The 14,905-nt window shown below is 40.1% G+C and overlaps 1 protein-coding gene across 1 annotated transcript in view; it reads left to right on the top strand.

The window, feature by feature from the left end:
- The window catches only part of LOC141443769 (uncharacterized), a 138,196-nt gene that overhangs the window by 114,498 nt on the left and 8,793 nt on the right, over nt 1-14,905 (top strand). The window contains 5 exon segments of the mRNA XM_074109117.1: nt 6,275-7,286; nt 9,395-9,525; nt 11,122-11,206; nt 11,796-11,935; nt 12,162-12,351. Coding sequence (XP_073965218.1) covers nt 6,275-7,286; nt 9,395-9,525; nt 11,122-11,206; nt 11,796-11,935; nt 12,162-12,351 — 1,558 coding nt within the window.

The following is a 14,905-nucleotide window of genomic DNA, read 5'->3' as shown; positions in this document are numbered from 1 at the left end:
CATATCTTACTACCTAGACTGTGTTGTGAATAAATTGTATTTCTTTCTTTCTTTCAATATTTTGGCTGAGGAAAGTGAGTGCTGATTGCCTTAATGCAGGATGTCATGGCAATAAAATTAGAACGAGTATAATCGGCTACCAGATCTGAGAGCTGATCACACAAAACGAGTTGACTTGTCAGCCGAACTGAAAGAGTTAAACGTAACAACCGACTCATATGTATACCTAAGTTTCGTGACACATCACAGCAATTTGACAGAGATGCTAATATTGGCAATCTTTCACAAGTTCACGCCGATTTCGTTTGCGGTAAACATTGCTTCTTCATTACGTCACTGATTGGTGCACCAATTCTTTAAGCATATTGCTTTTTGTTCTTATGCGAAATCAAGGATGTTGAGACACTAGCTTCAGCCCACGACTTCACTTGTGTAAACTTGTATGCAAAGCTACTTAAATCTTTGAAATAACATGTAGGCTACTTTTTATCCCATCGACTTTATAACCTTGTAGGTTATAAAGTCGATGTTTTATCCCGATCATTCCAGCCCTTAGGTAGTTCCCACGCGAAGTGAGTTATCCAGGTTTATAACTTTATTTCACTAAATTCTTCTGTCTACTAATTAATTATTAAAAGATTCTGTGACATAAAGCATTTAATTATAATGATGTAATTATACTTAATTATAATTATGATGGCATGGGAAATGTCTCGGATAATGTATCAAATTATATCATGTTTTTACCTAGTAATCATTTAAAAGAAGCTGAGTTTGAATAAGTTTCTGTTAAAATCAATTTTAGTACTTACAAGCTTTTTTACTGACTGTACTTTTATTTGTTGGTTGTACTTTATTTGTCACCCAAACTATAAATCTGTACAAAGTTTCAAATCGATGCCACTAACTGTTGAGGAGTTCCGTCACTGCGGAGACGATCATGGCCGAAGTACCAGAATTTCACTACCAGATTATAATTGTCGCTGGACTTACATAAATATGCCAAATTTCAGCTCAATCGAATACCAAGTGGTCGAAAATGGTTTGCAAATTTTTAAACCACAACTCACTAAGTAAATAATTACGTACGAACGTTGCAAGTTAAATAAAAGCTTGTAAAACCTAGCCTAATGTAAAATATGACCTTTACCTAATTCCAAATAATCTGTAAATACATTAGGTTCATCAAACACTGCTTATCAATATAAAATACATCAAGTTTTTAAATCAAACGAGAAACCATTAATATTATTGCGTCAGCTGTCAAGAGGTCGCCATTTTGAAATTTATTTCTCGTTGCGGTCGGAGGCAAAGGCTACAGTGCCATGCAGCCTGTTGTCCTTTGCAATATATGGCAGTTAGTAGCTAAGATCGGAAAATAGAATGATTTCATTTAGCAGAAATAAAAGATGGTGGGATTAAAATATTGCATACAACCCTTTTATCCGTATAAACTATTTTATCTATTTTATGAATGTATGTAAAAATACAGGTACAAAGAAAGAAGTGCAAAGGCGATCTTATCCCTGGTGAGGGATTTCATTTGGCTAACTTATTTAATAGAAGACAATTTTTAAACATAGGCATACAGATAAAATCGTAAACATGTAACCCAAGCAACTTCTCAAAGTTGAGAATCCCCGACATATTAATTTCAATGTTCAATCTCAAAAACGGCTGAACCAATTTTAATTAAACATAGAACCACCGCAATTAAACTCGCTTTCACTTAAAAAAACTGTCGAAATCGTATCCGTTTGAGAGCTAAGATACCATAGAGAGAAATTGGCGTCTATATTAAAACACCCCTCTTTTTGCGTGGGGTTTGTATTAGTTAGTTCAAAAAAAAATTGGCTCTGTGTGTAAAAAAAAATCGGTCAAGTGCGAGCCAGACTGGCGCACGTAGGGTGCGGTACCATTATCTATAGGTATGTAAGTTTTTTAGCCCAAGCGGAGCTCGGTCCCCCAGGTATTGAGTATAAAATATTCAAGTCGCGGGAAAAAAACATTTGCATCAGAGTTATCTGTTTTTAAATCGGTTTAAAGCTTCACCCATCCTCAACTGTCAATAGTATGCATGCCGAGAAGCGTTGCGTAAGCTCTGTCATTGATCATACATCAGTCATCACGCTACCGTAACGGCGCTTACGCATGTACAATCGGAGACACAATACTTAATTATAAGTAATTAATTTTATTATTCCGTAGTCGAACTAGGGTATTTGACATCTCCTGCTTGAGATTGTATGTATGTATCTTTATTGTACCTACCATCAGCCCAATGGTCTATCAATTTTAAAACAAGTTTAGGCCTTTTGGAACTAATTTCATAGAACAATTATTTTATTTTCATTTTTAGGGTTCCGGAGCCAAAATGGCAAAAACGGAACCCTAATAGTTTCGCCATGTCTGTCTGTCTGTCTGTCCGTCCGTCCGCGGCTTTGCTCAGGGACTATCAATGCTAGAAAGCTGTAATTTTGCACGGATATATAGGTAAACTATGCCGACAAAATGGTACAATAAAATTAAAATTAATTATTAATAAAAAAATTTTTAGGGTACCTCCCATAGACGTAAAGTGGGGGTGATTTTTTTTACTCATCCAACCCTATAGTGTGGGGTATCGTTGGATAGGTCTACCTAACCTAACCATTAGGGGTTTGCAAAGACGGTTTTTCGATTCAGTGATTCGTTTGCGAAATATTCAACTTTAAAGTGCAAATTTTCATTAAAATCGAGCGTCCCCCCCCCCTCTAAAATCTAAACCGGTGGGTGGAAAAATTTGAAAAAATTCAGGATGGTAGTAAGTATATCAAACTTTCAAGGAAAACTATAACGGCTAAGTTTGCTTGAGAATTATTAGTAGTTTTACTCTTAAATAGTAGCCTAAGGTATAAAATATACGATTCTTGTTACCATGGCAACGCAATCAATAAATGTGTTAGAGTTTGGCCTGAAAAGGTTACGTTGATAATTTGAAAGGACAACGTTCGTTCGCACAACGCCATCTATTGATTGCAAACAAAGATAACATGTCATCTTGAGAACCGAGGTACGGTACGTCACCGTTCTTGGACAGCGCCCTCTATTCTTGTTTAAACTTAAAATATTATCCCACGGGAACGCATTACCAGGATATCAAGTATCAAATGTCTCAATGCAGATCTTTGTCTATCTGTACGCCAAGTTTAATTTTTAATCCGTTCACATTTATAATATTAGTAGGATAGAATTTTTTAAACTACTTTATGACGTTACAACTATCCAAAATGCTTAAGCATTTTCTTAGGCGACTGTACCATGAAAGTCAACCGGCGAATGTCATCTCTGACCTTTTTATCGATCACAATGAATTATGAAACATAACAGCTTGACCTTTGGGTCCATTCCTCATCGCCACAACAGCTGACAACAAAAGCTATTAAAAGCGCATCGGGGCAGAAGTAATTTAAGGTCTGGTTAATACCAGTGCTTTGTCACTCCATATGGCCTGAGAGCCAGACCTCCGTTATTTTTTACAGACTGAAAGTTTTCTTTATGCATACCCTAACAAGCAACCCCCAACGTAACCCCTCGCATGTTTAAGACGCGAATCCGTGTCAAATTTAAAGTTATACTAGCTTTTGCCCGCGGCTTCGCCCGCGTGGAAATCGCGCTGTTCCCTCGGAAACTGTGCATTTTTCCGGGATAAAAAGTAGCCGAACACTCCCTGGCCCATAAACTATCTATATGCCAAAAATCACGTCGATCCGTCGCTCCGTTTCGACGTGAAAGATGGACAAACATAAAAACACTCAAACACACCTATTTTTTAAATTCCAGTTCTACTTCAATTTGATTTGTACAAGCGAGCGAAGCGAGCGAGCAAGACGGTTCGGAGCAGAAGCGACTTGGATAGTTTAGGTTCAGATGGCTAAGGCGGGAGCGAAGCGGAGCGTAGCTCCCGCCTTAGCCTTCGATGTTAGGTTTTTTTTAGCAGCCAGGATAACTGCCACTAGGAAAGTAGGTTGTATGTCATTCAATAAGTTGCTAAATCAAGGTATGCCAATCAATACATTTGACGAAAACATAAATGACATCTTAAAAAAATCCCAGGTAATAATTTGCATAATAATAATTTATCAAATCATTAGTTGGGAAATGATATAATAATAATAATAATAATCATCATTTATTCGCTTAAAACATTAGACATAAATTATACAACAAAGAATATCTGGCGGTCCTCAAACTAGGCTGAGCCTGGTATCTTGAGAACCTGGAGTGCAATTTCATATTTATAGAATTAGTATTTTATCATTAAGACTATATAGTATAAAAATTATAACAAAAAAAAAACAAAAGAGACCGTCACACAATGCAGCGCTGTGTGTGTGCTGTAAATGTTGATCATTAATATATGGGTAGTGTGAGAGTATTATTTATTTATTTATTTATTTATTTATTGAATAAAACACATGCAAGCTTAAGTAGAATCACACATTAATTACAAAAACGTACATGAGAAAAAATACATTTTGAAAAACACATATAATACAAGCGACGTCAGAATATAAAAGAAGCTTCACATTAAAAATAATAATAATTCTAATCCAAAATAATAAGATATCTTTAAAATTAAATATAATATAATAAAAACTCAACGACAAACTGAAATATCAATGCGATAAGATTGAGTCGCCCTGGAAAAACTAAGCATGTTCGGACCTGAACCAGCATAAGGAGTGATAGCTGGGCGCGTAAATAGTGTGAGCGAAAACTAATAATTTGCTAAACAATTTTCGCCGAAACATTAGTAGGTAAACCTAGCAAATGAATCACATGTATTAGTCAATCGGCGCATCATTTATTATGAAGATTTAGTACATTGACAAATTGATTGTGTACATCATTTACATGGTGATGAAACTTGCGCGCTAATAGTGCTATTTGTTCACAAGCTACCCGCTGCTTTCGGTGAATCATTAGGTCTAATGTCTATTCACCGAAGTATATTTTATGAAATAAGTAATTTAACAAAGAGAAAATACATATTTAGAAAAAATACACACTCTCACAGAATACCGGCGTGAAATAGTAGTTTTGCTGTGTTTCATACGGTGAGAGGGAGTTCCGGAGGCCCAACTTCCCTCCCCCCTTCCCCCTGCCCTATCCCCCTCCCCTTTAGGCCGGCAACGCACCCAGTTCTAATAATTCTGTAGGTGTCCATGGGTGGCGGTGATCGCTTACCATCAGGTGCCCGCTTGCTCGTTTCTAAAATCTAAAAAAAGGCCCCGTGCATGGTAAAGAGGCTGGCAGCTTCCCCTAATGGCGATGGCGATTCGTCGAGAGAGATGCTGCCAGCCCTTTTTATATAAAACAATTAAATAAAAAATATTAACATAAAACAATCTTTAAAATACCAACACAAAACAAAAAAACAAAACTGAAAAAAAAAAAACCAAAAGAACAATTTCTTTGCTCACACGTGACCTTATGATAGCTACGTATGTATGCAAAAGATGTGTGTTCATGCAGTCCCTCTACCTCCACACTGTAAGAACACACACACTGACTTTCGTGTAAATAACATTTGTAGTATTAGAAAGGGTAGTAGATTTCGTAGAGAAACTCAAACTCACAATATTTTGACATAAAAAACACACTACCTACATCACAGCAAAAATACAGTAAAAACATAAATAGAAGAGAGAAAATTAGAGACATCCTGTCATCCAATAGGGCATTAGGCAAAGCTCCGCGCAGGGGGCGACACTAGCGCAAACCGCCATGACAACGTCAGTTCTCTTTATATTTTGTCGCCATGACAGATCATGACCAAAGAGTATTAATACCTATAGAAATCATGATATATTTATAAGTAACAAAATAAATTATTTCCAAAAATTTAATTGAAATAATATGATAGAACTATTACGGCATCCCTCGGACATTTAAGATAATCAAAAAACAAAGTCAAAGTCAAAATATCTTTATTCAATTTAGGCTATAACAAGCACTTATGAATGTCAATAAAAATCTAAGTACCACCGGTTTGGAAAAACCTCTGTTGAGAAGAATCCGGCGAGAAACTCAACGAGGTATATTTTTTTTTTGTAAACAGATTTACGATATTATTAAATGATATCTATAATAAACCATAAACATATGGTATGGTGCTGCAGTATCATTCCCTATTAGAAACTCCAAGCATAGCTCACATATATCTCGCATCAATAGTGTCTTAGTCCCACAGTAGATTCCTCTTCAATAATGAAACCTCTCCTTGTTACAGAAACAGTACTGCAACACGAAAACCGAAATCTGCTGCAGAATCGAAGTATCAACACTTTCTGGGGCCAACGACCTCCAGGGTTCCGTAGGATTCGGCTCAGCGACCTTCAACGCTAACTCCAACACCAACCGCCAAGGCGGTCTCTTCGCTTCATCCAACCAAGGAAGCTCCGGCTCATCATTTGGCGCTGGCCAATCAGGACAGGCTGCGTTTGGTTCGAGCCAATCAGGACAAGCCGCATTTGGATCCAGCCAATCAGGGCAAGCTGGAAACAGCCAATCCGGTGCCAGTTTCGGTGCTGCTGGACAGAGAGGAACATTTGGTGCATCAGGTGCATCTGGCACTTTCGGGCAAGGGCAAGCGTCGTTTGGTTCGAGTAGCTTCGGATCCTCAAACCGTGGAAGCACTTTCGGTCAAGGAACCCAAGGTTTTGGAGCCCAGGGCGCCAGCCAAGGAGCATTTAACGCCGGCTCTGCTACCAGAGAATCTGGTTCCACCTTCGAGTCTTCAACAAGAGGCTCTGGCTTCGGGAGTACAGGCAAATTCGGCGCAGGAGCGTCCTTCGGGATTGGATCCACTGTAGCTCCAACTACATCACGGTTCGGCGGCAACGAAGTCGTCTACAAACAAACCAGTCAGTCCAACTTCGTTGAAACTGACTCGTTCTCAGCTGGCAGCGATAATGCTGGTATATTCCGGCCTGGTGCTAGTGGAAGCGGGCTCAAACCTGGTATCCCTTACCTGCCCCCTGACAACAACAATCAACCCACCAACGTCGTATCCTCCACTGCCTTCCCTTCGACCTTTGCGACGACTCCCCGTCCGTTTACGACTCCTAGACCGACTTACCTGCCTCCCACTCCTCCGTCGACTTCGGCTCCGGGATACCTTCCCCCCCAAGGAGAGCAGAGCATCAACAGAGAGACAAGGCTGCCGTCACCATCTACGTACTCCGAGGGAGAATTGATCCTGGACCAATCCAGGACCACGCCAGCACCTTCTCTACCTCCTAGTAAGTTCACTATTGGTTTTCATCATCATCATCATCATCATCATCATCATCATCATCATCACTTCCAGAGGTCGGATTCACTTGATATTTGGTACGGAAATGTAGTTTGGATGACAATGCAAGTACAGTCAACAAAAGTACAGTTAACAAAAAAAGTATGTATTTTTTAAGAAACTTATTTTTAACCCCCGATGCAAAAAGAGGAGTGTCATCCTATCCTACTAATATCATAAACTAGCTATTACCCGCGACTGCCCCCGCAAATTTCGTTTATCGCTATACTATGCAATTTTCCGGGATTCAAACTATCTATGTCGGCGGCCGATCGTAAAATCCGCCAGATCACGAAATTCCTAGGCATATCGTGAAATGCCGCAATTCATGAATTGGCTAAGGGACATCCGCCATATCGTTCATAACTCACCGTTTAGCGATTTGCCTAGTGACGTTTAGGCAGATCATGAAATTCCTAGGCATATCATGAAGCGCCGCCATTTCATGATTTGCCCAGTTTAGGCAGATCATGAAATTCCTAGGCATATCATGAAACGCCGCCATATCGGTTCTGGCACTTCGCCGGCCGCTGCCGCGGCACGCTCGCTTCGCTCGCTCGGCTCGTGCGTCGTGATCACAATTAATACTAACCACTCCTCGCTTCGCTCGTCGTACCTAAATTTTTCTATATAAATTAATAACAACCAGTGAATACTATTACCAACAAAATTCTAACCTCTAAAATACGGGCAGACGTCCATGGTTTTTTCACATTGTGCACAGAATCCGTTTGATTCACATAAAAAGAACGAAGCTGATGTTCAAAGCTTATTTTGCACTTCTATTTTGAATTCAATCACTATTTTCGGTTTAAAGATCATTTTTTGCGACGCCGACATTTTTCACGCGCTAAACAAACACGGGCGGGTCAGCTGGTCACGGCCGCCATTGCATACGCAGCGCCACCAGTGGCCAAATAAGAAACTATTTTACGATGTGCCCGGTATAGAGCTAGGAATATCGACGAATGCGTTGCTCTAATCGATCTGCCGTATTATTCTCAGGCACATCGTGATATGCTGGCCAACGTTTAGGCATATCATGAAATGGCGGCGTTTCACGATATGCCTAGGAATTTCGTGATCTGGCGGATTTACGATCGGCCGCCGACATCTATAAAGCGAGCGTGCCGCGGCAGCAGCCGGCGAACTGCCAGAACCGATATGGCGGCGTTCCATGATATGCCTAGAATTCATGATCTGCTAAACTGGCCAAATCATGAAATGGCGGCGCTTCATGATATGCCTAGGAATTTCATGATCTGCCTAAACGTCACTAGGCAAATCGCTAAACGGTGAGTTTTGAACGATATGGCGGATGTCCCTTAGCCAATTCATGAAATGGCGGCATTTCACGATATGCCTAGGAATTTCGTGATCTGGCGATTTTACGATCGGCCGCCGACATATATACCGAATTTCAATTAAATCGGGTCAGTGGTTTAGACGTGATGTAACAAACAAACAAACAAACAGACTTACATACTTTTAGTGGGATGTGAAAGTGTGTGTTTGTATGTTTGTCCGTCTTTCACGTCGAAACGGAGCGACGGATCAACATGATTTTTGGCATAGAGATAGTTTATGGGCCAGAGAGTGACATAGGCTACTTTTTATCCCGGAAAAATGCACAGTTCCCGAGGGAACAGCTCGCGATTACCGAATTCCACGCGGACGAAGCGGCGGGCAAAAGCTATTAACTTAAATGACGCCAATGTCTATTTGTCTGTGGCACCGTAGCTCTTAAACCAATGAAACGATTTTAATGCGATTTTTTTACGCGAAAGCGAGTTTTATTTTTAACCCCCGACGCAAAAAAGGGGTGTTATAAGTTTGACCGCTATGTGTGTCTGTCTGTGGCACCTTAGCTCTTAAACGGGTGGACCGATTTGCGTTTTTTTTATTTGAAAGCAGGTTTTCTAGCGATGGTTCTTAGACATGCTTTATCAAAATCGGCTCAGCCGTTTTTGAGATATTGAACTTTACAACAAAGTCGGGGGTTTTTCAACTTTTTTTTTGCTATGTTAGGTTATTAACAAAAACTTGTCCTTCTAGGTGAGCTCCCCTCCGGCTGCGCTGCTGCCCTCAAATGTACCCCCATCGAATACTGCACGGCCGAGGGCGTGATGTCGAACACTACTGTGGTCCTCACCAGAGACCAGGAAGCCTACAGGGTCCCTCTTACGGTGAGTCAACCATTATAGTATTTTATCTACATGCATATCATAACTTCCCTATTATATGTTCAGAAACGACTATCAAATGGCCTTTATTAAGAAACCTGGTATCTGCGGGTGCATCTTAATGTTCACATTAAAGTACAGTGCATCTTCATGTTTACATTAAAGTATCGGTAATACTTTTTTTAACAATGCATATCTGTACATATTGTAGAAAACTTATGACATGCATGTAGATAATAATTATTATTATAAATAAAACTTTAGTTTTATTATCTGTTTTATTTAAGCTTTGGTAGGTACTTCAAACTAGTTATCAGTAACACTAACTTAAAAATACAGGCCATATCTGAACATATTATAGAAAACTTATGATATGCATGTAGATAAAGTTATGTATGCGGCTATACATAATTAGGCATTAAAACACTCGTGTGATCTTATTATGAAACTCGCTTCGGCTCACGCATAAAACCACACTCGTACTTTAATGCCTCTCATTATGCACGAGCCACATAAATAACTATTATGCAACTGTATCGTAATAGGGGTCCTTAAAACACGAGTGTACTAAATCCTCTATCATGTGTTCAAGAACCATTGAGAATGACCTGCATTAACGAGAACTAGGTAGGTATGTCTGCCCACGAGCTGCTGCACGTATCCGGCCCCCACAGTGCTGTAATGACGCATGAAATCTCATTACGATACAGACGTGTTCATAATAGAATCCAATGTCGTAATGCTGGTCATTACCTATGGTTTTTGAACGCGTAATTAAGGATTTACTATATGAGTGTATATAAAGTTATTTATTAACCATTAAATTAAATTATACAGTGTGATACCGGCAGCCAGACGTTTTTAAGGGAGGTTAAAGTAACATATTTTTGTAATTTCACTTAAGTAACAATCAAATTTAAAAACAATGCATCCAAAGGTGACCTGTCATTTCGCCGAGTTTAATTACGCAGACTTTCGTTTCGCAGACACTATTGGCAGATTCTTCGCAACGTTTCGCCGAGAAGTCGGTAGGAAGAATAGCGATATGCAGATTTACGTTTAGTCGATTGTTTGTTTCGTATTTTTTTCAGTTCACCGAACAACTGTTCGCCGAAACACGATAAGCAGAGTTATCACATGGCATCAAGATGTAGTTAGGTGTGACTAGGAGCGAGTGTTAGCGAGGAGGAGTGTTAGGTATAATTGCACCAACAACGCACACACGAGCCGAGCGAAGGCTACTGCTGGCGTCGCGACTTAGTTTGTTTTGACTTTAATATTAAAATAAGCCTACTTTCGAAAGCGAAAAGTTGTTCGTGCAAACGTTTAAAATGTGTAGTGATTAATCGGCTAAACGAATTTCTATTAATAGTTGCTCGGCTTACTGACTCATAGGCCAACTAAACAGTTTACTAAAGGTTGAGTTACGAAACGTTAGTCTGCGAAACAATACATCTGCGTACGAATTCATCGGCGTACCGTTACTCGGCGAAACGTGGTCTGCCAATCAGTAATCTGCGTAAAAATTGTCGGCGAATCATTATGTAACCATACATTGTTATGTTGTTGATGTTAATTTACCGTTATTATTGTTAATAGGACTGCAAAGATGCTGAAACAGGGCGCGCCGGCAAATGTTGTCGCGATCCTTACTACACCGACCCGTGGCCAACAAACCAACTCGGTAAGTACCATTTAAATAGTAGATACGCAAAATTATATTTAAAAATATTGCTGTAATGAGCGAGAGCGCTACTTCGAACGATTCTACAGTAAAATAAATTGAGAGCACAGCGAGGGTTTCAAAGTACAGTCAGCCAAGAAATTGATGATTTTGATGAAATTGTTTATTTGAACGTCATGAGACAACAAGGTCGATTTCCCCTTGCAGTAATGTTATGACAGTGACAATTGCTCTCTTTTTCATTATGTATTTACGTCATGTGATGTGTCAAGTTTGAATTGAAGGGAATCATATTATAACATTACCGCTAAATAATAGCCTACTGCATTTATAACAAAGGTCAAAATCAAAATAATATATGACTTTAAATGTCAGGAATCTCAAATAATAGACGATACGTCATATTTGTGCATCTCTTACACTCCGTTAGAAAAGTCAACCTTAGTGATAATTTGATCTCACAGAAACTTTTGTCAAAACTGGTAGACCACTTTCTTGGCCGACTGTACGCAAAAGTTAGCAAAAACAAGTTTGTATTTAAAATGAAATTTTTCTAACATAAGCTTATTAAATATCTTTGTTTGTCTAGGCAAATGGGTGCCCGGCGTGTTTGGAGGCAACGACGGTAAATACGTGTCGGACAGCCGCGGCAGCCCGAGCGTGAACCGCCCGGCTGTTACAGCACGCCCCTTCAGCACTGGCTCTACATTGTTGAATAACTTCAGGTCAGTACAGACAGACAAGCAAAGTGTCTCCTTAACCGACATTGTCCACCTTTACTTAGCTTTCCCTGTTTGTATGTTTATATACTTGGGTGACTTCCTGTGGTCGCATTAACTTTAAATTGGGCATACTAAATCTGGTGACAATACAATAACCTGGTTATTGCTGAACCATGAGATGTTCAGCTCAATAAAGATTCATCAAATTGTATTGTGTTTTGTATTGTTTGCAGGAATACCCCAAACCGACCGTACCCTCTTTCGGTCCCAACCAAGTAACTCCTGGATACCCCACCACTGTCTCCCAGTCGTCCTTTGGTCAGAAAGGTCAATACGAGGTCAGACAGCAAGGTCAGTTCGGCCAGGGAGGTCAAGGTCAATACAGCCAGGCCGGTCAAGGGCAAGTCAGCCAAGGTCAAGCCGGTAAGCATTTTTTTAGTAACACGCCCGCTGTTTTATCTAATTGAAGAAATATGTGGAGAGATTTTGCTTCCTTGTCTATATTATCGAGGCAATGTGTGTATTACAGTATCTAGGTTCAGATTAATAAGTCAATGAGGGATATCGCGTATGAATTCTCCACTAGAGGCGCTAGTGTAGCGTGAGGTCTCCGAAATGTCAAATCTCATAGTTTTTGGGTGAGCTACACGGGTTTATTTATAATTAGAATAATTTTGTGAATATTTTGCAATATCTGAAATTAATTATGGCAAATATGCGTTCCGGGGCAATGAATGTCTGTGTTTAGAGACAGTTTTTGTCTTTCGGAAACCTTTGTCCTCCCTTTTTTCCGAACAAAACGGGGACTATGCAACACTGTGGCATGCTCGATATTTTTATGGTACGGTTTTAAGGTGTATTAAATATGATTTTAATCTAAACTTTCTTTCACGCCGGTAATAACAGACTTTGAAAGCCATACTTAAAAACCTCACGCAACAGTGCGCCATCTAGTGAGACAAAAAACGATAGCCCTCATTGGCAGGTGTCACATAATTGCTGTTACTGAGTTTTTAAAATGAGTTATTGAATCAGGCGTTACTTTGCGGAGGTCCAATATCAAATGAACTAAAAGAATTTCTTTTGCTCACCCACGACCTATGATAGCTAAGTTTATGCAAGATATGCGTGTTCATGCAGTTCCTCCACCTCCACACTAGGGGCATGCTCCCGGGAATTCCCGGTACCAAAAGTACCGGGAAATCCCGGGAATTTTCAAACACACTGGTACCGGTTCTGGGAGAAAAAAATCCCGGTTCTTCGGTTCCTTCGGTACTGAGTTTGTAACTAAATTAATTGACGTTTTTTGAACTCAAAAATTCGCGTGGGCTTGGTATAATGCTGTCACCTTAACCAATTCACATTTGCTCGTTTTTATTCGGGTGCAATCGGCATGCTCGGCCCGCCTGCTGCCCAACCTGACGACGACGACGACGACGAATGGTGAACCAGAGGTCTTATTGCTTAACGCACTTGGTATCACAATCGTTTTTACCATTTCTTTCTGTCACTTCGTGTAGGATGAGGGTAGAAGGAGATGGTAAATGAGACAGCTAATGTCAGCGCGTTAGACAATACGGCCTCAGGTAGTCAAAAACTCAAAAACCCGTGTCTTGTAGTCTGTATGTCTAAACGATTGATAATGATAGTGATGAGTTTGTTTGTGTTTTTATCTATGTAATGTTAATTAACACTACCATCTAAATACCAACTCGTTATATGTTAATGATGTGTTACATATCTTTTTGTCCTATTTTGTCATTTTTTTATATACAGTAATAGGCTTGCATTTGACCACAATCACGCCTGATGGTAAGCAAAGATGTTGACTGAGGTGGAGCACGCTTGCCAAATAAATGTCCATTCACCCTAGATTTTAAGACAGCCGCATTGTAGCGATCAGAAAACACAGAAGCTGGCAGGGCTTTCCACTCCTTAACTATAAAGGACGAGCGAAAACGCTTTGAGTGAAGTTTAGGGATGCTGACAACATAAAGGTGAAGATTCCGCTTACTTCTGGACGACCTGTGAATGGAAGGAACTGATGAAATAAGATTGTGTAGCACCGAGCACAAGCTACCCTTCTGCGGTGGCGAACTCTGTTAGCAAAAATTTACCACAAAATCGCCGCTAATGAGTTTCTTCATCGCTCGCCGTTCCACCGAATCCAAAGCAGCCAACTGGTAATGGGCAGAGCCGTCCTAAAGGTGACAGAAATAGGTACTCCATGCAATACCGGAGTCGGGCCCTGTAAGGGCGAAGGAGCTGGTCCGCAGTAAAGTATCGCCTAACTTTGGAAAGGATGCCAAGCTTTTTCGCAGCGGTTTTCACCAAGGCCTCGATGTGACCCCCAAAGTTTAATTTGGAAGGAAAGTGCGAATATTCAGCGTTTTTTTTGTCGTTAGTGTCTTGGCAGGTGTTATTAAAAAGAGTCATGCGTAGGGTTAAATTTTTATGAAAATTAAAGACAATACCGGTGTTAAGCGTGATTAAAACTGACGCAATTTGTCTTTATGTTGTGCTTATAAACGTGGGATGCTAATGGCGTTTGAACCGAGCGGCCAAAACGCTCAAATATTCGTCCTTAAACCAAGTGTAGCTGAAAGGTGGTGGGAAATAGAAAGAGGCACAGAACGGAAAATAAAACACGACTGAGTCTTTAAAACCGACTAAATTGGCACAGGTGTGAGAAATTCAAAACCAGAGCAAATCATGAGCTTTTCTTACAGCATGAACGGTCTTGTTGAACGGAACTAACCACACTTGGTGGTGGGCGTTAAACTCACCCAGAAGTGCAACCTGCGCTATAGATTAACCGCCGTAGGACCACCTCAGCCAAGTCACAGAGAGAAGAAAACAGCCCGCACAGTGCGCACAGCAGCAATGCGGAGACATTTGAGCGAACGTTATTACACAGGCATAGTTAGAGGATCTTTTCCATACCTGTGTTTTGATTTTTGTTGATTAAATTTTGCAC

The sequence above is a fragment of the Choristoneura fumiferana genome, chromosome 28 (genome assembly GCF_025370935.1).
Source record: "Choristoneura fumiferana chromosome 28, NRCan_CFum_1, whole genome shotgun sequence".
Lineage (NCBI taxonomy): Eukaryota > Metazoa > Arthropoda > Insecta > Lepidoptera > Tortricidae > Choristoneura > Choristoneura fumiferana.
The sequence above is the reverse complement of the archived record's forward strand: the minus strand, read 5'-3'. Positions and strand labels throughout refer to the sequence as shown.